General features: G+C 33.1%; 2 protein-coding genes across 2 annotated transcripts; one reads left to right on the top strand and one right to left on the bottom strand.

Annotated features, from left to right (window-relative positions):
* Positions 1 to 519: 519 nt before the first annotated feature.
* On the top strand, positions 520 to 12626 carry HL (HAL2-like protein). Its single transcript, XM_068634215.2, has 3 exons — positions 520 to 931; positions 8922 to 9609; positions 12125 to 12626. Exons 1-3 carry the CDS (start codon positions 778 to 780, stop codon positions 12426 to 12428), a joined length of 1146 nt encoding a protein of 381 aa, XP_068490316.1. The 5' UTR covers positions 520 to 777; the 3' UTR covers positions 12429 to 12626.
* A 4879-nt stretch (positions 12627 to 17505) lies between these two features.
* LOC137807772 (uncharacterized) lies at positions 17506 to 19542 on the bottom strand. The gene is made up of 5 exons (XM_068608559.2): positions 19132 to 19542; positions 18817 to 19042; positions 18297 to 18733; positions 17865 to 18215; positions 17506 to 17781 (listed from the first exon to the last, which is right to left on the bottom strand). Exons 1-5 carry the CDS (start codon positions 19540 to 19542, stop codon positions 17506 to 17508), a joined length of 1701 nt encoding a protein of 566 aa, XP_068464660.2.
* Between the last annotated feature and the right edge of the window lie 6494 nt (positions 19543 to 26036).

Genomic DNA, 26036 nt, shown 5'->3' with positions numbered 1-26036 from the left:
TCTATAATATAAAAAATAAAAAATGTCTTTGATTATTGAATTTTCTTACTTTTAATTAATGAATTAATTCTAAAAAATGTGTGAATTTGATATATTTTTTAAAAATTTATAATCGTTAAAAATTACCACTAAATAATAAATTAAATTAAAAAATTAAATTCTTATATTTTTCAAAAGAGGAACGACTAATTCATTAGTTTAAAAAGAAAAAAAAAATTAAAGTAAGTTTAATAAAAAAAATGCATAGACTAAATATGTTTTCCCTATAAAAATATAAAATTGTTTTTAATTTATTTTAAAACTTTCAAAATTTAGCTAAAAAGTATATATATATATATATATATATATATATATATATATTTGAAAAATCATTTAAAATAATTAAGAAAATGTTTTGTATTAATTAGCAGAGAGTGTGTCGTCTAAGTAGATTAAAGGTGGATCATACACACACGAGACAAAATAAAGAAAAGATATTAAGTTCTTAAGGTGCTTAAAATTTTTGCTATATTTTATCATGAAGAGAGGGTGCAATTCCGAGAAACCAAATCCCAGAAACTCCACTTTGGACGTGTTTCGTTTCATCTTTTTCTCAGTGAAAGGGCCACCCCACGTTTCACTTTCACTTTTCACTTTGGGAAACGATGCCATTGTGTCCGCCAAAACCCATCATGTAGGAGACTGTACTCGACTCTGGCTTTCCCTTTTCCCCTTTTTACGAGGTGGGCACGTCAGAATCATCTGATTCTCAACCCCAGTTTGTCACTTTTTTTGGCTATGGAGGAAGACAAGTACGCCAAGGAATTGGAGGTGGCCGTGAGGGTGGTCCATGTGGCCTGTGCTCTCTGTGAGAGGGTGCAGGAGAGGCTCCTTGAGACCACCAATGATCACGTTGTGTCCAAGGATGATGACTCTCCTGTTACTGTTGCAGGTATTGTGTTTAATTTTAATTTTAATGCAGACAAGTTCCGTTTTTTTTTGTTTTCATAATAATAGGATCGTTGCGAATTTAAAAATTGGTGTTGGGTATGATCTTTTTTTGTTTCTGCGGTGTGGGGAGGTGTGCATTTGAATCATTGTGTGATAGTTGCTGGCAAGATTGGTGTTTTGGTGTGGGGAATCAAATGGGGTTGTCAAAATCTTTGTTTTTATCACTGGTGAAGTAATGGATTGCCAGTTTGGATCAAATTTGTGAAATTTTAATTTTCAATATAATGTAGCTTGAGAATTTATGTGGGATTGGGAAAATTTTCTCTTGTCTTTGTAAAGTATTCAAGTGCGTTGTGATGGACCAGTATCGACATTAATCCAGTGAAGAATTGTGTTTTTATAGTGAATTTAAATCTTTAGAGGATAATTTAGCTTACAAGAAGATTTTCATTCTTTATTCTTTGTTTATGAATTCTGTTCTTCTTGGGTTTTTTGAGCTATTGCTTGGTGGTGAAGTGTTAGGTTAATTCTTCAGTAGATTATCTGATATCACATTTATATATGGCCATAATTTGATACATTCATTTGATCTTTGCATCGTTAAGGATTTTTTCATCTACTGTAATCCTCCGTGAATGGTGGCATCATAATTGCATTGTATGTGTCTTATAGACTTGTGATTTCTGACATCCACTGTGCACTGGCTTGTTCATCTAACTTGATGTATTCTATAAAACTAACTAGATGATTATGGTCATGATAAGGAACCATAAAACGTAAAACAACTTTTAGAGAAAAGTACATTGTTCATTGGTGCTTGACTATTTGTTTCTTTATCTCAAAGTGTTGCTGAACTTTTCCAGTAAAGCTGTTGAGAAGCTTCAGCTGTGTCTAAAGCTTAAGCTGTAAGATTAAAGGTCATGTTTGGTTTTATATCTAACGCACTCCCTCTTGAAGAGTCCTTCAGACTTGAGTCTGGACAATGCATATACCCCACCTACCTTATACTCTTAATTTAAGTATTATTTTGAAGAATGAGAAGACCAAGTATCAAACTCCTAACTGCATCATAGAGGCTATGATCCTACGTCATGAACTAGTTTCAACAACTTTTGTTAGATTATGTTATAATTATTAAAAGAAGGAACTAATCCTATATAATCAAGAATATCTATATTCTATATGTATTATTAAGGACATTTTTATTTATTATAGTATCATATCTTTGTTATTAGAAGATATCAAATCTCCTCTATTTATCGTATAGATTCATTTTCCACAATATAAATAAAATTGTCTCAGTCAGCTCAATGTTTATCTCTTTTGCCAGAGTTTAACAGGTTAATAGCCGTAGATGGTTTTACATTAATAAGCTATTTCGTACCAGAATTTTAAGCTGTGGCATAATTTGTATTGAGATATAAATGTACAATGTGTGTGCAGATGCACACTAGTATAAATCTAGGTTGGTGGTTGAAATTATGTAAATATTTTTACTTGTCTTTTTTAAGTTTACACTAAATCTATATGATGGTTCTGGCAGGTTTAAATTCCTTGATCTCCGATTCATAACCATAAATTATGAGAAATGCTTAAATTATTAGTAAATTGACTCAAGCATTCTGGCCTACTTTAAAAGTTTTTGATGTAGTTACTCACTTACCCATTGCAATGGGCACTCTAACATTTTTAATGCAGAAGAACAAAATTTATTGTGATAGAAACTGGTAGTACATGAAAGGAAATAGATGATATTCTAGGCGAATAACTCCTTTGCAGAGGTAGTATAACTTCTGCTTACAAAAGAAACTAGGAAAAACAGAAAATAGCAATGCAGAAAAGATGACAACCAGAGATGCAAGACGGAACCTCTATCCCCACCCCAAGGCAAAAGCCTAACCAATTTCTCACCCAATTTCTGTTCTCTGTTTTTGCTACTCTCTCCTACCCTATGGACACCTCCACTGTTTTTCCCATCATGGTAGAATAGTTCACTTCAATGTCCTTTGCCATGTCGACATTCTGTTATCCATGTCACACCTTCTAGTTTTGCATTTCCCTACTTGGTTCATTTGTTCTCAGCCCATCTTCCTTCTTTTTACCCGTCTATCAACAGGGGTTAAAGGCCGAACACATTAGTTTGTCCATAGTCATCCAGCAGGATTGGAATATTCAATATTTTTTCATCACATATGGAGACAGAATTATTTGAGTAACAGTAAACCTTGTATCACCCCAAAAAGAACACGTCTTGGATGCTTTCTGTGTGGAAACAAATCATTGACTCTGTGATGGAATCAGCTTTTTTAATTGTGCAGTCAGTGGTAGGAAACATCTAGATGGTTGGGATAAATTGAAATTTAGAGAAACATTTTCAGTTTTAAAGAAATTCAAACCAGCAGTTCAAAAACTCTTACAGATAGCCTTACTGGTTTGTTCAAATAAACTGATTGCACAGTAGGCCTAGCCAATTATATAATATAAAGAGGTTTGTTTTATTTTAGAACAAGGTATGATCTTGTCCAAAGAAAATCCATTAGTTAGTATGACTCACAATTTACTTTTTGGAAATATTGCAAGCATAATGTATCTTTCCCTTCATTAATTCATTTAGTGGTGCTAGTGCCACATTTATTTGTTGGCAGTATACATTCCTTTTTCATGTTTGGTTTCTAGTTGGTGTGAATCATTACATTGTAGCTGTAGAGTTTAAATGTATTTTTAGGTAAAATATCAAGTTAGGTTGACTTACTTTAGAGTTTTTGGTATTTTACTTTGATTGAGCATATTATGGGCAAATGTTTTAATGTCAACCTGTCATTTTCAAGTTGTTAGTTTTGTTGTGACTCTTGAAGGAGTATATATGAGAAAAAGAGGTTGAGAGATCTTAACTTGGATATATTTACTGATTCATATATATACATATGTGTGTGTGTGTATATATATATAGAAGGATCCATGACTTACAGTAGAAGCTGTAAGATAAAGAAAAAAAAAATAGAGTTTACCCCTAGGATTCTAGATTACAAATATTTTGGTCAGAAGATAATATAAACTATTCTAACACTTCTCCAGAAACTGGGGTATACAAATTGTAAGTTCCAAGCTTAGAACATATAAATTGAATCAGAGGTCCTCTTAAGGATTTTGTCAAAAATGTTTGCAAGTTGATCATTGGTCAACAAACTCGGTGTAAATTTCCTTGGACAAAGCTTTAATCTAACAAAATGTCGGTCAATTTCTATGTGTTTTGTCCTCTCGTGAAACACGTGAATGTGAAGAGTTGTTTGATTATCACAATGCATAATTATTTGTTGAATTTCACAAAACCTTAGTTCTTGGAGAAAATGTTTTATCCATACAAGTTCGCAAGTGAGTGATCTCATTGGCTTTAACACTTGATTGAGCAACTATATTCTGTTTCTTGCCTTTCCAAGAAATAATATTTCCTCTAATGAAAATACAATATCTAGTAGTGGAATGTTTGTCTATAGGAGACCCTTCCCAATCATCTTAACAATATCTTGATATTTAGGCACGTCCTTTATCTTAATAAAGTAGACCTTGTTCTGGAGCATTTTGAAGTATATGAGAATGTGAAGGACAACATTCCACTGATCAATGCACGGAGCTTGCATAAATTGAATAATCACATCAACTGCAGAAGATAGGACAAGCCTAATAATAATGAGATAATAAGTTTAACCACAAGTCTTGTGTATCTCTCTGGATCTAAGAAGGGGTCACTTTGTTCTGCCATTAATCTATGATTTTGATCTATAGGACTATCTGCGGTATACAATCAATCATTCATGTCTCTTTCAAGATATCAAATGCATATTTCCTTTGAGAAATTGTAATGCTTCTTTAATGGAGCTACATCAATGCCAACAACTTTTTTGAGAACATAGAGAGACCATTTCAATTTATAAACTAACCTAGACTCCCTTTGAGCAATTAAACCCTAAACAAAAGACATCGAGGAAATAAATCAGAAGTAAGAAGGAGATAATCAATGATAACTTAGAAAATTGTAAATAAACAAGTACTTTTTTGGAGAAAAAGGGGTCAATTGGAATCTTCATTACCGGGAGTTGTGGTATTGAGTGACGATTGTGAAAGACTTGATGAAGATGACTCACCATGCAATAGTAGACCAATCACTTGTGGCCTATATTGGTAACTGAAGATAGGTGGCAATGACGACTTTGTTGGGTTTGATGTAGTAGAGGAATGTGGAGAGTTAGGTTGATTTAAGGTGTTCTGAGTATAACACTCGAATGATAAGACTTGTTGGACAGAGTCAACCTCTTAAAGAGAAGAAGGGAAGAAATCTTCAAAAATGGTGACACTTGCAGACATATAGTACCTTTTTGATTTTGGAGAATAAAAATACCCTTTTTGGAGGCGTGAATATCCTAGGATGTCACATTTGATGGGCTTTGGTGAGAAATTGTTCAGACCTGGAGTCATTTCATGTACAAAACACATAACTAAAGACACGAGGAGTAGCATAAAATAGAGGTAAATTTTGAACAAAATGGAATAAGGAATTTTATTATCAAGGGACAAACAAGACATTGTATTGATAAGAAAACAAGGCGTTAAAGTAACATCATCCTAGTGATGAATTGGTATATTAGCACCAAGTAATGAGGTGCATAGAATTTCAACCAAGTGTCTATTTTATTTTCTATACCATTTTGCTGAGGTGTATGAAAACAAGTGAATTGATGTAAAATTGTGAGCTTGAAGTAGTAGAAAAATCAAAAGAAAAATATTCTTTAGCATTATCACTTTTGAAGATATTGATAACTTGTCCAAATTGATTTTTTATTTCATTCAAGAAAGATATATAGATAGACTAGTTCAAAATGATCTTTCATTAAATAAACTCAAGTACATTTGGAGTATTCATCAATGAATGTAACAAAATATTGAAACCCAAAATATGTAACAATTTGGTTCCCAAATGTCTTGATTCATTTCGCTTGGAAATAGATGTTTTCCTAGTTGTCATGATTCATACTCTTGAACTTAAAGTTTACTTCAAGACCCATTGGTTTTAATTTTGGCAAATGTGGATGACCCAAGCGATCAAGTAGAAGTTTAAATGAAGGGGAAGCAAGACAAGACACAAATGACTTGGTCCCGAAATAGTACAATCCTTTGCACTCATGTCCTTCACCAATTACTTGATTTGTACCATGCTCTTGTATAACAAATTAATTGGTATAAAAGAGTACACAATAGTTTAATCACTTAGTTAATTAACTTAATGATATAAGTTTAGAGGCACATGAAGAAACAAATAGAACAAATTTTAAATTTAAAGAAAGAGAAAGGAAAACATGACCAACTTTGTGAGAAGCAATTTTGGATCCATTGGTTAAAGTTATGAAGTGAGGAAATTTAAGGGAAGAAATAGAAGAGAACAAGTAGGTATTACCTGAAATATGATCAGGAGCACTTGAGTCAATTATCTACAAACTTTGACTTTCCATGGATTATGAGATATAGGTTGTTGACAAATTGGTATGCGTGGAAGATTGTGTTTGACGGTTGGATTTTAACCTCAAATATTCTTGATATTCCTCACTAGAAAACCTTGGTTCAACTCTTTTGGATTTGGAGATATCTCTTGTCTTGTTAAGAAAAACATGCAAAGAGTAACAATCTTCTTAAGTATGACTCATTCTTTTAGAATAAAAGCATTGAGGGCGTCTTCAACTACCATGTCCTCCCCTATTGCCATGATCTCCCCTTCCACGAGTAGATACCATGACAAAAAATTTAGTAGATTCATGAATATTTCTACCTTTAGAGTTGGAACATAGAGCAGTTGTGTTGTTAGGCTTTCCATTTAAGGGACTTCTTGAATAGTTAAGATTTGATCTTGGATATTATCAAAATTTGGATTTATCGCATGAATAATCATGACCATATATAACTTGTCCAACTTCTGCTTGATTTCTTCCCGCGAGTTAGCTTTTAAGAACATCTTTAACTCCTCAACATCAAATTGATGTTTAGCTATAAAAGATGTCATGTCATGATTTGTTTGTTTGAGATGTTAGTTTATGGGCAGAATCGTAAAGTCTGAATGTCATTTGCAAAGATGCTTTGAGCCTTCTTGCAAAGGGATTTACATGTTTTAAATGTTCTATAGGTCAACAAAACAGAAAGTGGGAAGTCCAACATCTTCCATTATTCAACACTTGATGATATTTAACTGCTCTCTTTTCCAAGTGATCATGTAAACCTTGGAAAATAAACCAAAGTTCAACAAAAGCACATCAAGATAAATAACTTTTACCATTAAGTTTTTCCGAAGTAATCGATGGAGTACCAAAAATTGGAAAGGAAGGTCCAGTACATAAATGTCCCATAACTTAAACAGAAATAAAAAAACCAAAAAAGAAAGGAGTCCCCTAGGGTTCAAGAGAACCTATACGTGAATAATGTTAGAAATGTAAGTATGGGAGTTGGAAGGTATAACCAGTTTGTGGTTTGTAAATGGGTTGGGATACCCCTAAAGTATCCCTCTTAATTTAATTCATTCATTGCTGATAAAAAAAAAAAAGTATGGGAGTTGGAATAGAGACAAAAGATGGTGGCACAATGGTGTTCTGGTGACAAGCAGGTGACATGTGGGCTGCACACGCTTAACTGAGCCACAAAGAGAAGTGGTGCTTGATGAAGTTTGAGAGAGAACCAGCCTTCGCAACTAGTCATGTTCAACATAGCTTGGAGAGACGCTTTAGATCCAATGGTTGCCGAATAAAGAGGTGGAGTTTGGCAAACAGTGGCCAAAGATAGTGGACGACGGTAGAAGAAATTTTCTCACAAGACAGTATAGGCAAAACGGGATCAACCTGTTCTGATACCAACAACTTAAAGGAGTATATTTGAGAAACAGAGTTTGAGAGATCTTAACTTGAATCTCCTTACTTGTTCAAATTCATATATATATATATATATATATATATATATATATATATATATATATATTTTCAAGTTAAGATTCAAGTGAGGGTGGAGACGGTGATATTTTTTAGAAGTTGAAAAGTCAGAAACTTAGTATGTAAGTTTATGTTTCCCCTTTAAACAAACAAACCATCTACTTCCCATTTACATTTTCTCTTTAATGTACCTCTTGAGTTTCCCCTTCTCTATATAAATAAATAACCCTTCTCTATGCTGCCAGTCTCTTTTGCACTTCCACACCATTGCATGCTCTTCTCAATTCTTGTCAACACATAAAGTTTGGGTAGAAAGTATTTTTATGAATACTGTGAATTTTGATGTATCCTTTATCGTTTCCATTTAAAAGTCAATATGAAATTCCCTATTTTACTGCTTTTAGTTTCATCCAGTATATGGGATTTATGTTGTGGGTTTATGGAATATGGCATATAAGTAACTCTTATCTTTTATGAGAGTCATAGAATAGAACCAGTTTTCACTATTCATGGTTGCCTTCAATTTTTGAAGCTAATCCTCTATGCAAAATGATGGTGGAGGGGACTTCATTTTATGTATTTAATATTATTATTTTACATGGATAAATTAGATCCTTTTTTATTAGGCAACAATGTGTTCAAACTATTATATTTGACTAACTTTTTTATAGAGGATTTTGAATATATAAATCATCTTGATTGCCAATTTAAATAATTCGTGATAATATTCAATATATACATACATATATATTCGCATCACCATATCCTACATTTTGGAGATTATAGTTATTGTCTTGTTCGTGTTTGTGTCCATGCTTCATAGATCACAATTTTGCAGTCAAACCAAGCTATCTCGTTTATTTTCTTATAGCACTGAAACAAATCAGCCATATTTGGAATTGGGATATTTTACGTATGCTCCATTTTATCCTTGCAAATTCATTCATGATGCTCAAATTTTGTTTCTGGTTCAAATGTTGCTTACTGTTAATTGACTGGTTATTCCATTTCATATCTTTGTGTGAGTAGACTTTAGTGTTCAAGCAACTATTAGTTGGTTATTATCAGAAATATTTGGAGTTCAAAACGTTTCAATTGTGGCTGAAGAAGACATACAAACAATCTCCAAGGATGAATCAGCAAGCTTGCTGGAGGATGTTGTGAATACTGTGAATGAGTCTTTAGCTTTTGCATCCAAGTATGGTCTTCAAAGCCCAGAGACAACTCTAGGATCAACTGAAATTCTTGAGGCCATTGCCCGTTGCAACTCAACTGGAGGCCCCAGGGGAAGATATTGGGTACTTGATCCTGTTGATGGCACATTAGGATTTGTACGTGGGGATCAGTATGCTGTTGCTCTAGCTCTGATTGAGGATGGAAAAGTTGTTCTTGGAGTTCTGGGTTGTCCTAACTACCCAGTAAAGACAGAATGGCTTAATTATCATTACCAGCATCACCAAACAGCACCACAATCATCTGTAACAACTCCTGATACAGGAGGAAAAGGATGTGTGCTGTATGCTAAAAGAGGCAGTGGTGAGGCTTGGTTGCAGTCATTGATTGATGGAGAGAAAATGCTAGAATGGCCAAATCATGCTAAACTTATTCGTGTTTCTTCAATTGATGACCCGGCATTGGCTACTCTCTGTGAACCAGTGGAAAGGGCAAACTCAAACCATTCATTCACAGCTGGACTTGCTCACAGTGTGGGACTTAGGTATGTATATTTCCTCGTGTTTCATTCAAAATTTCCATAATTTGGACATATTTCATTCACTAATTCACTGAACTGAAAGTACTTTCTACATCAGTGCATTAGAAACATAAGAAACACTTAATGTAATCAGATCCCTATTATTCAAGGATATAATTAGATCCCTATTATTTAAGGATATAATTAGATCCCTATTATTTAAGGATATAATTAGATCCCTAGGATTCAAGCATATTAAACACTTCAATTCTAATATGCTAAATATGGAATAATAAAATGATTGGTGATGCTGTCCCTCAAGCTGGTAAATATGTATTTTCCATTACCAACTTGGAAACACTCCTTTCAAAGTTGTTGTTATTAAGCCCCTTTGATAGAAGGTTTGCAAGCTTGTCTTGATAGGAGACATATGGAATGCAGATTTGACCTCTGCTAGTTTTTCTTTGATAAAATGCCGATCAATGTCAATGTGTTTGGTTCTATTCTATCACATTACACGGAATTATGGGCTATGCTATAACAAATTTATTATCATAGTAAAGTCTCATTGCTTCATCCCACTTCATTCTTAAGTCTTCCAAAATGATTAAATGATTTTTAGTCATAGTAGTTCACAGATCCCTTGTGCCATTGCCCTGAACACTGCTTCAGCACTGGATCTTGCTACCACATTTTGTTTTTACTCTTCATAGTTACTAGATTCCCACCAGGTACAATATCTAGCAGTTGATCTCCTATCCACAATTGACCCAGCATTGTCAGCATCTGTATGTATGTACCCAACATTATCAGCATCTGTATGTATATAATTCGAGATTTACATTCTCATTTCGTTTGAACATAATTCCCTTGGTTGGAGTCCCTTTCCGATATTGCACAATTCTTAATGCACCCCGTGACTTACTCCAAATGCAACATCAAGTCTAGTGTGAGACAAATATACGAGTCTTCCAAATACTCTTTGGTACATTTCTTTGTCAACAACAATATCTTCTTCTGCATTTCCCAACTTCAGATTTGGATTAATTGGTATACTTGTATTGTAGGCTTACGTGTTATCTTCAATTGGTGTACCTCAATTCCCAAAAACTAACTTCAATCTTTGGAAGGCTTTGATTTAAAACTCCTTAGCTAGATGCTGGCTGAGTAGTTGTTGTTCCTTTTCATCATCACTTGTCACTATAATATCATCCACATACACCAGTGACACTGTTACACTCCCTGACTTGTGTCTTGAACAAACTGTGTGTGGTCTCCATGGCTTTTTTTGAAGTTCAAACTTAACATAACTTTAGTAAACCTTCCAAACCACGCTCGTGATGATTGGTTTAGTCCATATAAAGCCCTTTTTCGGTTTGCAAACTATATTGGTAGCTGTTTTCCCACCATATCTAGGGAGAAATTCTTTGTAAATCTCCTCTTCAAGTTCCCCATGAAGGAAAACATTTTTTACATCAAATTGTTGTAAGTTCCAACCATAATTAGCCGCTAGAGTTATCGCCTTTATTGTATTCATTTTTGCAATTGGAGCAAATGTTTCCACATAATCCACTCCATAAGTTTGAATGAATCCCTTAGCTACTAGTATATATTCATTTGCATCCTAATGGTTCTTTTCCTTTTGGTAGAGTAACAAATTCCAAGTACTATTCTTTTCTAGTGCCTCTATTTCGAGGTCCATGACCTGTTACCATTTTCTATAGTCAATGCCTCAAATAGAGAGGTAGCTGTTCTGGTAGTGTTTAGGCTTGTAAGGAAGGCTTTATGAGTAGGTGACAAGTGTTTAATAGATAATTTGTTAAAGGGTATTTGGCTCGGTGGTACATTTCTAGTCTCCTTCCTAAGGGTAATTGGAATGTCTAGGTCCTCATAGGTTGGTGTCAAACTGGATTCAGGTTCATGTGCAGTTGAGAAATCAGAGATTGATTCACTAGAGATCACAGGATTAGGATAAACAGTTACCTCTTGTAGTGTTGGATTCGATTCGTGAACATGGACACTTTAATTATAATATGTTAAATATGGAATAATAAAATATGATTAATATGATTGCTGCTGACCCTTATAAATAAAATCATTAAATTGATGATGATCCTAAGTTAACATAGGTAGTGCTTGGCTTAACTTTTTGTAGTTTTACTTTCCCTTAGAAGTATAAATTAGGCCAAACACATTTTGCTAAAAACTCTTATTAATTTTGAAGTTTATTTTCTATAAAAGAAAAAGGGGGGTAGATAAATTAAAAAAAAGAAAAAAAGTGAGGTAACTTTTTAAAGATAAAGTGCACACTTTAGCCTCCTTCCCTCTCATCCAGACCAGAACAACTTGATGAGTCAGCAATCAAACTTTCAGTTTTAAAGTTTTGAAACTCTTGTTTTGAACTTTAACTCTACTGTTTTCCCAGAAAGGAATTAAGAATGAAGCACTTAACTTGTAGCCTGATTTAGTCCTATATTTGAATTATTGTGTTTGAAAAGCATTGGTGGGATTGAATGTTCCCTCTGAAAATGTGGTGTAGAAAACAGCCATTGCGCGTGCATAGCATGGTGAAGTATGCAGCAATAGCACGGGGCGACGCAGAGATATTCATGAAATTTGCAAGGAGTGGGTACAAGGAGAAGATATGGGATCATGCTGCTGGTGTTGTGATTGTTGAGGAGGCTGGTGGTGTGGTGACTGATGCTGGAGGAGACCCTCTGGACTTTTCAAAGGGAGTGTACTTAGAAGGTCTTGACAGAGGTATAATTGCATGCTCTGGTCTCCCATTGCATCATAAATTTATTGCTGCTGTTTATGCCAGCTGGGACTCCTCAAATTTATGATCATCTCCTTTTTTTTCCCAAACATTGTCATGCATGTTAGTACATCTACTTTTCCACTCTTACACCATTCAGACTATACTAATTATAATCATTGATTAAGGATAAAAGTGTAACTATAAGCATTGATTAAATACTCAAAGGAGTATTTGATTTCACAAAACGTTTTTTTTTTTTAATATTACATTATTTTCACTTTGATTTCGGGTTTTCAATTTTATGGGGACGAATGAAAATAACTTTTATTGTGCTCTAATTACAGTATGCTAAATATCATTTTTACTTGTCTAAATATTAAATTTATTTTATTTATTAAATAATATAAAGATGTAGCATTATTCATTTCGGGCCTCTTAGTTTAGCACCCTCCAATTTTCTATTTGAATTTCCCATTTTTTTGCTTTTATTTTGTTTGCAAAATATCTTCAGAATTTTTTTTTATAAAATTTCATGTTAGCCATCACCATTTCAATTAGACCGACATTCCATTAATCTGAACTAAAATCATTAAATGAAAAAAATATTATTAAACTAAAATAAATAAATAAATAAAATTATAAACAAATATGAAAGATTAAGCTAATATATATATATATATATATATATATATATATATATATATATAAAAGAAAGAACCTTAAACTTAGATTAATCGAAATATAAGAGTATTATACCTATTATGAAAAAATTCTAAAGAAAAATTAAGGGAAACAATAGAACCAGACTAACACCTAGCTATGAAGACTCCATAAAAGATCTACACAAAAAAACTTTCTACTGTGATTTTTTTTTTTTCAAAATAAATTAAACATAATAAAAAACTGCTTTTATTTTCATCGGGTTTTTAAATTTTAACTCTACATAAACATTTTTTTTGAATTAATTTTAATCAGTGGAATACATGTTTATGCTGGAAGCATTTATAATGGGCAGATGATGAATTAGGTACCTCGTGTCCATGTGGCAATTTAGTCTTTTTAAAGAATGAAAAGTTTGATTTACTGAATATATTAATAAGTACAAATTGACCCCTATGCTTTACTTAATATCAAATTGATTCTTAAGTTTAATGATAAATGGTTTCACAAAATTTAATAAAAAGGTAAATATTGTCACTTTATAAGATTTTTCATTATTCTAAAGACTAAATTACATTGATTTATACTTCCATTTACTTATTTTGTAATTAAATACTAAAAAGATGTTTTTATCTTTTCACTGTAGCTGCTGAGTTTAAATAATATTTGGGAGTGCCAATAGCAGGAACCAATTTGCATATTTTTGTATTTTTCTGCCGTCCCTTAAATTGGGATGAAAAGCTTCAGTTAATTAGTGGATCATATATTGTATAGCTACCCCAAAAACTTTCAACAACTTTGTTTAAATGGAAAGATGTTTTGATGATTTAAAAATAATCTTTAATAACTTTAATATAATTTAAGTTCTGATTGCAAAAAATAGTGTAATTTTAGTTGAATATTGGGTAAATGGATAATTTTTTTAAAAAATGGAATTGGGTAAATCTTGATTTGAAACACGATTTCAAAATGAATAACACGTGATTTTAAACACGAATTTGGATTGAAATAGTATTAAGTACTAAAAGTGTGCTTAAAAACCCGTGTTCGCTTTCATCCAATGTAACCCATAGAGAATGTTCTTGCAATGAAAATACAATGATAGAGCTTTATTGAAAACCCTAAAGCTATGAAATTCTAATAACTTTTAAGGCTACCCTAAAGCTATGAAATTCTAATAACTTTTAAGGCTACCCTAAAGCTATGAAATTCTAATAACTTTTAAGGCTAATTCTCCCTTCAGCTGATCAATTCAAATTGGCACCCGATTGTAGACTTGAAGAGATAAAACTGTCCTTAGGCTTTGTTTAGATTAGAGAGTGAGGGGAGTGGAAAGTTGAGGGTGAGGTGGAGTAGAAGTGTGAAGAAAGTTGAGGTTGTTTGGATTGGGGTATGTTAGAGTAGACGTGCGAATAAAATTTATTGAAATTTGTGAGTGATGTGATGGTTGTAAGAATATTATAAATTATTTTGAATAGTAAAATTTGTAAGATTACAAATTTATCCTTGTATATAAAAAAAGAATAAATAATGATGAATATTTTTCATATTTTAGTTAATTAAGTTTCATTTATAAATAAAAAAAATGTTAAATTGAAAGAAATCATGAATTTTAATTTTAAATTTAAGTATAATTTGATTATTTAACATTTTATTTATTTTATTTTATTTTTTACTTAACTTAATTTATTTACATAATTTTAATATTATATAAGAATTTTTAAATTATGTTATGTTATATATATACAAATATATATAAAATTAATTTTAATAATGATTTTCATTATTCTGAATAGCAAAATGAATATATTTTAAAAAGAAAATAGATATTTAGAATATAAAATGAATATTAAGTAGTTGTCAAAATATATAATATAAAGTCATTATATTTAATTTGGAAAGAGATATAAAGACATGTTAATTTGTTTGTAATTTTCAAATTATGTAAAAATGAAGAACATAATAATGTTAATTAGAAAAAAAAAGACATCTTCAGTAATAACATTTTAATCCTTCTTGTGGAAACCTTCAAACGGTTTTCTAGAAGACATATTTTATTCTGTTGTATGATAATAATTGCATCTTTTTCATCGGCAACGTCTTCAATGCACCATTTGAAAAAATTACAGTCTAGAACCATGTCACTTCTAATCTGTTTTCAAGAAAACAATAAAATTGAACAATGAATAAGTTTAAAATAACATTCTTAAGTTTGTATCAAACCTAATTGAATAAATTTTACCTTGTAGTTGAGACAACCCCAAAAAAAATTTCCAGCATTTTTTTCTGTTGTCTCTATTCTCAAAACAACAAACTGTCCACAATCACAAATAGAAGCAACGATGACACTTGTGCTCCCAGTAGCATGGGTAAAAGTACCACGTTTTTGCACACTACAACCAATACAACTAGATGACGACGTGTTCTGATACGCAGACATTGAATGACACTTAACCAATGTTGTTGAAGTTCCGTATTAGGGTTTAAAGACACAAATATGATTTATGCATAATAGAAATAAAATGGTAAAAAAGTTGCATTAAAAATAATATGATTATGTAAATAAGTAGCATGAAAAGTAACATAAAACCTTAATATTAAATAACAATTTGTCAATGGTCAACATAAAAAATAACAATAACAATTCATTAATGTTCAACATGAAATTTAGAAATAAAAATAACAATGACAATAACATAATGATAATACAATCAATGACCTTGATGATGTCGAATGTCATTCAGAGTATCCTCAATTCGGTCCATCCTTTGATCAACCCTGTCAATGCGGGTATTCATGTTTTGTATGCCGGACAAAATTTGAGTTAACAATTCGGTTTGATTGGGGATTGCCGCCTTAGGTTGACCACCTTCAACATGTTGTGCTGGCAATTCATCCTCTTCATCATCTTCTTCGTGTGCATGGTGAGGCCTACCAAGTTGCCATATGCCATTGACATGGAATATATTTAATTTTGTCATACTTTTTTTCCCAAAGTAATGATTCCAGCCTAACATTATTGCTTGTTCATTCGACAAGTCGAAGCCATACACCTGCAAGATCCTCGTTATCAAATTTGCATATGGGAGAGACATCTTGTTATCCCGACATTTGATGATGTGTTGCATGATGTAATGAGGTCAATTAATGCGTACATTATTTTTTATGAACCACAACATGAAAATATCTTCATTCAGTAGTTGTGCAAAGTTGCTTCCACGAGGGCACAAGATATGCACCCATGTGTAATGAGTCGGTCATTCATTTTCAAATTATTGACATTTTTGAGATTTTCACCTTCAACATCTTCACGAATCATGGACAATAATGCTAGTGCTCGATCAAAATTCAGTTCCTCAGGGATCGTCCCAGGGGTTAACTTAAGACCGTCATACTGTAGATGAGCAATGATCATCCAATCCATTTCTTTAATGTGTATCATCTTTTCGCAAATCTCAATGGCAAGGTGACCAACAGGTGTGATTTTTAAATTTGTATAAAATACTCTTACCAAGTCCTCATAATACGGAAGATTAATTTCAAGGAAAGGTTGTAAACCTTGCCAATTCAGAAGATTTTGGAATTCAAATCCTAGAGTAGCAAAAAATGGAGTATGCATAACTTTTCGTGGTAATACTGGTCTTGCATGAAACTTCTTTTCAAACACCACCATTTGACGTTTGGTACTAAAGTATCTTGAATAATCAAGAACTTGTTCAATTCTCGTTGTTGGCTGAGGAGGAACGTCAACATCTTCTGCTGGAGATTTAACCTTATGGGTTCTGTTACGTTTCTGGAATGATGATGCCATGTATAATGCAATTACTACAATAAATAACTAAACAAAAGTTAACATAATATCATAAACATAATGGTAGGTCTTTTCAAACACAGTAGTACAAGTTCACAAAGCAAAATATTACATGGCCAATGAAAGTAGAAGTTCACAAAGCAAAATATTACATGTCTAATAACAAACAAACACAGTCAAATATTACATGTCCAATAATTAAAGGTAATGCCGATGCAGAGATATGAAATCAACGCCTAGTCATAAATCCAAACAACTTTGTCATGCGATGCTCATATGGCATCCCAAATAGTTGCTTAACTCTTCTGCGATGGTCACATAAAAACTCGTAGCATTGATCCATGAGTTGTTCATCCTGAATGTTAAGCTTGATGAGCATTGCCCAAATATCAGACTCTGAGTACTGGTATGAGGCATGGCGTCGATGATGGTGTACATGCTTAGCATATAGGCCGTTTCTTCGTCTAATTTCGGCAGCTATATCTTGAGCTGTCGTTGCTTGTGCACGAGCAATATTCACCAACTGAGAGACATTTTCATTTCCATCCTTCATTGATGACACACATTGTTGAAGATTAGTATACAACATTGCAAAATGTTCATCAATGTCGTCCATAGTAGGGCCTTTTCTCTTTGATCCTCGAGATGAGGATGTGCCCGCAGAGCCAGCAGACAGCATAAAAGGAGTGTTTTATGGTGTGTCTGAAAGAGTGTCACTAGATTGGAATTGAGGAGCAGGTGATCGTGGGACGTAGTCATCTGCCTCCTCATAGTTCGGTTGCTCGGGGATATAATCCATATTATTGTCCCCAAGGTTGACACTGAAATTGCTCATGTCAGGAGGTGAATTGATGTCATGGGCGGTCCTGACCCGACTTCCCGTGGCTCTATCATTAGACCACAACTCCTCCATGAGGTCATAATGGCGAATGGGATTCACACGCCATTTCGCCGCAGATGGTTTGGCCTACATAGATGTCACATATTAGTATTTTATGCCAAATGTGAAGTCAAATGTATTTGTTAAATAAAAAATACTTATCATCATACCTTAATCAACTCACTCCAAACTTCGTCCTCGGCTTCAAAATGTTTGGTGGTCTGGTTCCATGCGAAACCACTCAATCCACCAAACAAATCATGGACTTCCCTCCACCTGTCCTTGAGGCTTTTCTGGCGGTTCTTGACATGATTTTTCTTAATACCCGATAAGCCAACCTCATTTAAAGCCATAACTATGTTAGTGTATCCCTGAGTGGTCCAGCTACCATCAATTCTACACCCTTTTCGTACCTCATCAATCATTGCATTAAGCAAAATTAGGTTCATCTCCGCCGTCCACTTCATGAACTCTCGATAAGAACCAGATGAATTTGAAGCAACATTTTTCCCGCGATCCATCTAATTAACTTAAATAAAGTTAGGATGACAAACATTGAAAAATAGGACAAAATATATTATTTCTTGAAATTAATTGTTTACATAATCTTTCCACATTTCGTTTGCTATAGTGTCCCTAATATGACACCCTAGCCTATAGTCATGTTCACGAGCATGGGTGGTGCTTGGTTGGACATCTTCTTGTAACAATTCATTATCTACTTCTTCAAGCATAAACTCATCATTGTCGACCCCGCGTAGAAAGTTATGCAGAATACAACAAGCTAAAACAATTTTTGTCATAGTATCCACATCATAATGTGGCTCAGTCCCACTGGCTATAATTGGAAAACGTTTTTTGAGCACCCCAAAAGTTCTCTCAATTACATTTCTAAGTGATGAATGTCGATGATTAAACAACTCTTTTGCATTTTGTGGCCCTCTTCGCGAATATTCTTTCAAATGGTATCTCACCCCACGATAAGGTGCTATTATATTTCGTTTTAACATAAAACCTGCATCACCAAGATAGTATTTTCCTACAAAGATTGTGGAAAGTTGGGTTAGTATATAGTACTACAACCTTTTAATTTTTTTGCACACCCAATCCCCTATAACTAACCTTCTGGAATAACCAAAGGATCATCTCCTACCAAAGCATATTTCAATATCCTTGAATCGGAGGCAGTTCCTTCCCAACCGGCTAGGACATATGTGAACTTCATGTCAAAGTCACAACCTGCGAATATGTTTTGGGTTGGCCAATCTTTTCTCCCTCGAAAACGAGGTGCATCAGCACGTGCAACCTTAACACGTACATGACTCCCATCTATGGCCCCTAAACAATCCTAATGTAAACAAAATTTCATAACTTTAATTGAACACAAAATAAATAACACATTACACATAATTTGAAGTAATCTTATCATCAACAAACCTTAAAGTAGGGGAAAAATCGACTGTTTTTAAGGATGTGTGGTTCTACAACCGTTCTATTTGGTTGAATTAAGAATTGCCCCTCCAACCTTAAAATTGCAGTCAAAACATTATGAAAGTGATGGGAAACTGTTTCTCCATACCGATGGAAAAAGAATGACACACTTCGATTCTTCACATTATGCCCAATAATGTGCAGAAATTTCGCTACTTGTTCTTCCACGGTTGATCGATGTGCATCTTTAACAAGTCCAGTTGCCCGTATTTGTTCACATAATTTAATGAAAACTTCCGGTCCCATGCTAATAATATCACGAGATTGTTCACTGTGAACCAAGTACTCCATCAATTCTTGTCTGTGACGCTCTTTTTGTGGTTGGGACTCACTCATACAGTTGCTTCTAGTAGGCATCGTGCGTAACAAAATTCAATCCAAAAGCAATCATACAAAGGATCATGACTGATGCACCTTCATTATTATTTTTTATTTGTTCTTCGATTTGTGAAATTAAATTCATGTTCGCCGCAACAAGATCTTCATAAATTGCAACTGTTTCCTCAAAGTGTACCATCTCTGTCTCGTCATAATGTCTTTCCGAATTCATACCGAACGCGGTTACCGCTTCGGTGTAAAAGTACACCAATACAGTGACCCTAAAACGTATTTTTAATTAATTTTAATGAAAATTTTATTATAAATTACTATATCATTTAATTTTTGTAATATAACCAAAATTATATAAATATATACATAAATTATATTTTTCAATCATATAATTTAATCAAACAACATGTAAATATAAACAAACAAAATAAACAATAACGTAAAATTAATGAACTATCATAACAAATATAACTATACAAAACCTACAAATTTAAAAATTCTATTTAATTTATGTAAAAAAATTTACTATTCATTTTAATTACTATATCATTTTGTATAATATTTTTAATTATAACATTAACATTTTTTTGTCAAATAAAAATAAAAAACCCTAAACATTAGAAATTATTTTTTCCATTGTCAAAATTTTATTTATAAATAAAAAATTCATTTTTAAAAAAAAATTCTAATTTCAAAAAATAAAGGTCAAAATCATATTTCTACTCTAAACTTTTATTGCTTTTCTTAATTACTACAATATTTTTATAATGTTTTTAATTATAACATTAATAAATTATGTTAAATCTAAAAAAAATGAAAACCCTAAACATTATAAATTTTGAATTCCTTTCTGTCAAAAATAACTTTTTTAAATATTTTTTATAAATAATTCAATTTTAAATAAATAATTACTTTCTACATTTATTATTAAAATATCAGATTTCTTCTCAAAAGTTTTACTGATTTTTTTAATTAATACAAGATTTTTTCTAAAGTTTTTAATTATAACATTAAAAATTTATGTAAGATAAAAAAAAATCCTACAAATTACAAATTTCTATTTTCACTTGTAAAAATATTCATTTTAAAAAAATAAATTTTTTTCTTATAAACAATTAAATCTTATAACAAAAATTAGTAAAACATTCAGTTTTTAATGTTTTTAATGATAACATTAATAATTTATGTCAAATCTAAAAAAATATTAACTAAACATTATCAAATTTTATTTTCATTCTGTAAAAATATTATTTACAAATAAAAAAATATTTCTTATAAAAAATTTAATTTTTAAAAACTAATAACTATCTACATTTATTATTAATAATTCAAATTTATTCTCTAAACTTTTTCTGCCTTTTTAAATTATTATAACATTTAATTGTAACATCAATAATTCATGTAAAATAAAAAATAACCCTACAGAATACAAATATTCATTTTAAATAAATAAATCTATTCTCTTATAAACGATTAAATGTTAAAAAAAAATAACAATGTACATTTATTATTAAAAATATAAACAATATTTATGTAAACTTTTTCAGTTTTCTTTAATTACTACAACATTTTTTTAATTGTTTTAATTATAATATTAATAATTTATGTTAAATATAAAAAAAACCTAAACTTTAAAATTTCTATTTTCATTCTGTAAATCATTAATTTTATACAAATAAATATTTTTCTTAAATGTTAAAAAAATAATGACTATCTACAAAAATTAAAAAAAAAATCAAATAAAGAAATTAAAAACAACATTAATTTATTAACTCATTAACATAATTAACTAAACTAAACCCTAAACAAATTATATAGCAAAACAATAATCTCCAAACAGAAATAGAAAACAGAAATTAAAATCATAAAGTTAACATAAAAAAATAAAAAATCTGAAGAACAGTAGTGAAGAACAACACAATAGGGAGCACAATGAGGATGAAGAACACACCGGGAGAGTGCCTGAAAATTAAGCAAATTAAGCAACCCAGAAAATTTCACAAAGCTCACAAAAAATTAGAACATAATCGATTATTCCATCAGTTACAAACAAAGGATAATCGATTATCCAAAAAAATCAACCATAATCGATTATTGAAGAAGGCAAAAAACAAGCTTAATCGATTATCAAAAGCTATAATCGATTATCACCATTTTTGAACGCTTAAGATAATCGATTATGTCTTCAATTTTTAACAGATAATCGATTATTGGCTTTGCATAACCGATTATCAACTCCATAATCGATTATGTGGTCAGTGATTTTTCAGCCATAATCGATTAAGCACCATTGAAGCAAAGTCGTATGCTCACCTGAGATCAACCAAGCACCTGAGATGAACCAATCACAATGTTAGTGAACCCCTACCACACACTCTGATGCCTTACTAATCTCTCCAACCCCAGTACAACTCAACACATATGAGGACAAGCTTCGGTTTCGGTTTCTTTGGTTTCTTTGATAAGTGAAACAGCCATGCATGGTTTTATATACTCAACACCCAACTTAATGCACACCTACTCCTCACCCACTGAATTCACAGTCTACACAACCTTCAATGGTCAAACGATTCCTGAGCCAAGTCAGGAATCTTACGCTTTGATGTGGCATGCATGCAGGGGGCAATGGTTTGTCCTGGAATGGAGAGGAAAAAAGCAAGGGCACAAGCGTAACTTCAGAGCTGTGACGTGGCACTCCCTCTCATGATCCCAACTTTCTCTTCATCTTGGAGAAGAGCTCAAATTCACTTCACTTTCTCCGCCCTTCCTCCCTCACCCGCATTGAACACTGGAACCAAACGGGGTGGTACTGAGACTTCCGTCGTCGACAACAGTACCACCCCCAGAACCAAACATAGCCTTAATGAATTTTATATTAGGTCAAGTGAGGTATGTGCACCCAATATAATTAGAGACCTGCACCCAACCCTCAGACGCTTGGAGTCATTTGCACCCAACCCACACCCGCAGTGAGTCATTTGCACCGTTTTCCTCTTTGTTTTCGCAGGGAACCACAACGCAGTCGTCAACCACCTTCGTTTCGTTCGATTTCGGTGGCAGAGCAGCAGCTGCCACGACAAAGGAGCCCTTGAACGGAGAGGAACCCCGAAGCGAACGTCGGAGAAGACAAGGTAAGTGACTTCTGGATATTTTTGTTCGGAATTATAGTTTGACTTGTGGATAAATTTATGCGTAATCATAGTTTGTGCCTTCCGGATATTTTTGTGCGGAAGTCATATTTGACTTGTGGATATTTCTATCCGATATTTGTAATTGTTGTGTGGATGACTTCGTCCGTAAGTTGTGTGAATTTATTCTGGATATTAATATCCGTATTTGTGTTAGGTAGTTAGCACAACAATATGTTATTTTTGGATTGTTCTTTTATACTATCTGTTTTCCATTGTAATTTTGGATTGAATGTTGTTTTTATGAAAAGTAAGATGGTGAGGACTAGAGGTGGAGAAAGTTCTAATTTTGACCGTGTGCGACCAACTGCATCGGTGAGAAGAAGACGAGGTGGTCCTAGTACTTCGGTTTCAAATGAACACTTTGAAGATTATATTGAAGGAGAAGAACTTGAAATTGATGATGAAGGCTATCCGGGAGGGCCAGTGAATAAGTCGTTACTAATTAATTATGAACATAATGTAGCTAGACAGTTATGGGATGGTTTGGTAAGTAATGAAAATTAATATCTCGTATTTGGTATGTATGTATTTATTGATGATATATGTTGATTATTGTAGGATCATGGTGAGCTGAAGGTCGTTTCACATGGGAGGAAGATAAATAAGTTAGGAGCACCTCATGAGCGCATAGAGGTTGCTGTAGAAATGTCTGGCTTAGGGGGTCTGCTTCAAGCTAGTTATGAGGTTTTAGACCAAGGACTGTTGTGTGGTTTTGTAGAGAGGTGACATGCAGAGACTAACAACTTTCATTTACCGGTTGGGGAGATGATCATCACTCTTGATGATGTGTCAAATTTGTTGCATTTACCCATTGTCGGTCAATTTTACACGCAGGAAACATTAGATGTAGATTTGACGATTGATTTATTGGTACAAGCTCTCCGTGTTGACCGTGGAAATGCATATCAAGAAACAAGATACTGTCGGGGAGCTCATGTGCGCCTGAGTTGGTTAAGAGATGTGTACGAAGAAGCATGCTCAAGGAAGTAGTGGACTGTGGCTGTCAGAGCTTACTTCACCTTGTCGGTTGCACTATATTCGCTAACAAGAGTGCTACATCAGTTAATGTGTTTTATCTTAGATTTTTTGTTGATTTGAGGTTGATCGGAGGATATTCTTGGGCGGGAGCTGCATTAGCTCACATGTATGAGCAGCTGGGAGATTGTATGAGCATTAACTCCCTTGGATGCACCAACATTTTACATTTTGCTTTCACATTTTTATCAATGTGAAATCGACAGAGCAAATTATAAGCTTCAGGAAACACGATTCTCAATGCATTCATTAAGGCAATATCTCTATTACATACTACCACCCTAGGGTATGAATCAATTCTGAAAAACAATCCTTTAAGTTTTTCAAGGGCCCACAAAAAATTGTTTTTCCTTTTCTGCTGCTAGTAAACAAAATGCAACGGAAAAAGTCAAACCAGTTGATGTAATCCCAACAACCTCAAGTAAAGGCATCCTATACTTGTTCGTTTTGTACGTACTATCCATCAATATGACAATATAAAATGAGTTCACTAGCTTTACTAAATCTGGGTGTGTCCAAAATATATCTTGCAAAACATTCGACACCTCTCCACACCTACACCAATGCACGTACATGTCTCCCTCCAGTAACAACATGAATTGTTGCATTTCTGTTCTGTGACCTCATTGTGATCTTCGGTGAACACACATTGCATTATAAACTTGCTTTATCGGTATCACATTTTTCTCATTTCTCTCTTTCATTGTTAGTAAAATATTTCTTGCCTTCATTGAAGTTTTAGTCATATCCTCCACCATAACCTTTTCCTCTACATTTAACCTTCCAGCATACGGATGACCTACCATTGTCTCTGCCAAATCATGATTGTGAGATCCATAAATTAATTCAACCATCCACCCTTGACCACATTTGATTGGTTTGCCTCGCAATCTGAAAGGACACTCACACTTCCTACTTTTCGTTCCACTTATATCTACGTCTTTTTTATACCGCCTGTATTTACCTCCTATCTCACAACCTAATAATACAAATGTCATCATTCCTCGTTGGCCCGTCCATGTATCCGACCTTAATATAACAATAACAAACCCATAACTATAGCCAACACTTCTCGCCCACTCTAACAGCTCATCTCGATCACGAAATACCTACAATAACATATGCCAAATTTTAAAATCATTCATAAACAATAACATTCAAAACCCCAACATTTACCTTACCTCATTTGTAGTAAATGCCTCACTACACTTATGTGTCATATCTTCATTATCTAACGCATTGTAAGTTATTGACTGCTCTATATCAACATCGTCTAATCCATCCCACACTTCAATCTCTCTTGAAATTCCCATGTATGAGTCCTGTGTATCCATTCACAATGCTGGAAAAAAAATTACTTAGCTTGCGGATACAGAAATCCATAAGTCAAAACATACACTTCCACATTCCCACATCCAAAACATAGTAAACTATTCCGGATATGGATATCCATAATTCAAAAAGCAGCTACGAATATTTAAATCCATAACACAAAACAAAATTATGGATAATTATATCCGTAATGCAGTGATATGGTGCAGAAAATGTTACTGACTACGAACGTTTGCATCTGTAAGGTTAAAAGAAGACTTCCGGATATCGGTATACGTCACTACCTGAGCTCGAACAAAATGCGATAAAAAAGCTTAAATCTATTCTTACCTCACAACAATGTCAAAGTGCAAACAACCCCCGTCCACCACCACCGTAAATCCACCTCCTACGCAACTCAAAGCACCACCAAAGAGGAAAAGCAACTTTCTCCAAACCCTTCACATCTTTTCAAAATAAATCTTCAAAGCTTTCAAACTAAAGAAGACCAGGACATAGTTGGATTTTGAAAACTTCGTCGAGGGCAGGAAGCAAATGATCGGGTCCAGGAAGTAATTGCCTAACTTTAAGAGTTTCAAATTTTGATCATTTAGTCATCCATTTCGTTATACATCTTCTCTACTGCATGGATTCTATCTGCAAAACTAAAATTAAAAAAAAAAAATTGTGTCTCTACTTCTCCAAGTCCTACATGCAAAACCTTGCCCCTTCCAATCCTTCTTCCATAAATCTTCAACTTCTGATGCATCCAAACCAAGCTTCACTCAATTCAAGTTCACACATGGAGAACCTCAATCTCCATCACTTCTTGTGGATGAATTGCCCTGTCTTCTCAGCCAACTTTAGGTGGAAGCTCCTATATACACATAAGTATAAGGATAAGGATAGGTAAAAAATCCAAATTTCCAAATTCAATTTATAATTATTCAAATTCATATTATTTTTAATCCATTTAAATGAATT

The sequence above is a fragment of the Phaseolus vulgaris genome, chromosome 11 (genome assembly GCF_051622355.1).
Source record: "Phaseolus vulgaris cultivar YP4 chromosome 11, ASM5162235v1, whole genome shotgun sequence".
NCBI classification, from domain to species: Eukaryota; Viridiplantae; Streptophyta; class Magnoliopsida; order Fabales; family Fabaceae; genus Phaseolus; species Phaseolus vulgaris.
The sequence above is the reverse complement of the archived record's forward strand: the minus strand, read 5'-3'. Positions and strand labels throughout refer to the sequence as shown.

Excerpts from the sequence above, each read along its gene's own strand:
- HL (XM_068634215.2), top strand. The coding sequence starts at position 778 with ATGGAGGAAGACAAGTACGCCAAGGAATTGGAGGTGGCCGTGAGGGTG. Across the intron at positions 932-8,921 it reads CTCTCCTGTTACTGTTGCAG|ACTTTAGTGTTCAAGCAACT; the intron begins GTATTGTGTTTA and ends TTGTGTGAGTAG. Across the intron at positions 9,610-12,124 it reads GCTCACAGTGTGGGACTTAG|AAAACAGCCATTGCGCGTGC; the intron begins GTATGTATATTT and ends AATGTGGTGTAG.
- LOC137807772 (XM_068608559.2), bottom strand. The coding sequence starts at position 19,542 with ATGCCTACTAGAAGCAACTGTATGAGTGAGTCCCAACCACAAAAAGAG. Across the intron at positions 18,734-18,816 it reads TCCTTTGGTTATTCCAGAAG|GAAAATACTATCTTGGTGAT; the intron begins GTTAGTTATAGG and ends CAATCTTTGTAG. Across the intron at positions 18,216-18,296 it reads ACGAAATGTGGAAAGATTAT|ATGGATCGCGGGAAAAATGT; the intron begins GTAAACAATTAA and ends TAAGTTAATTAG.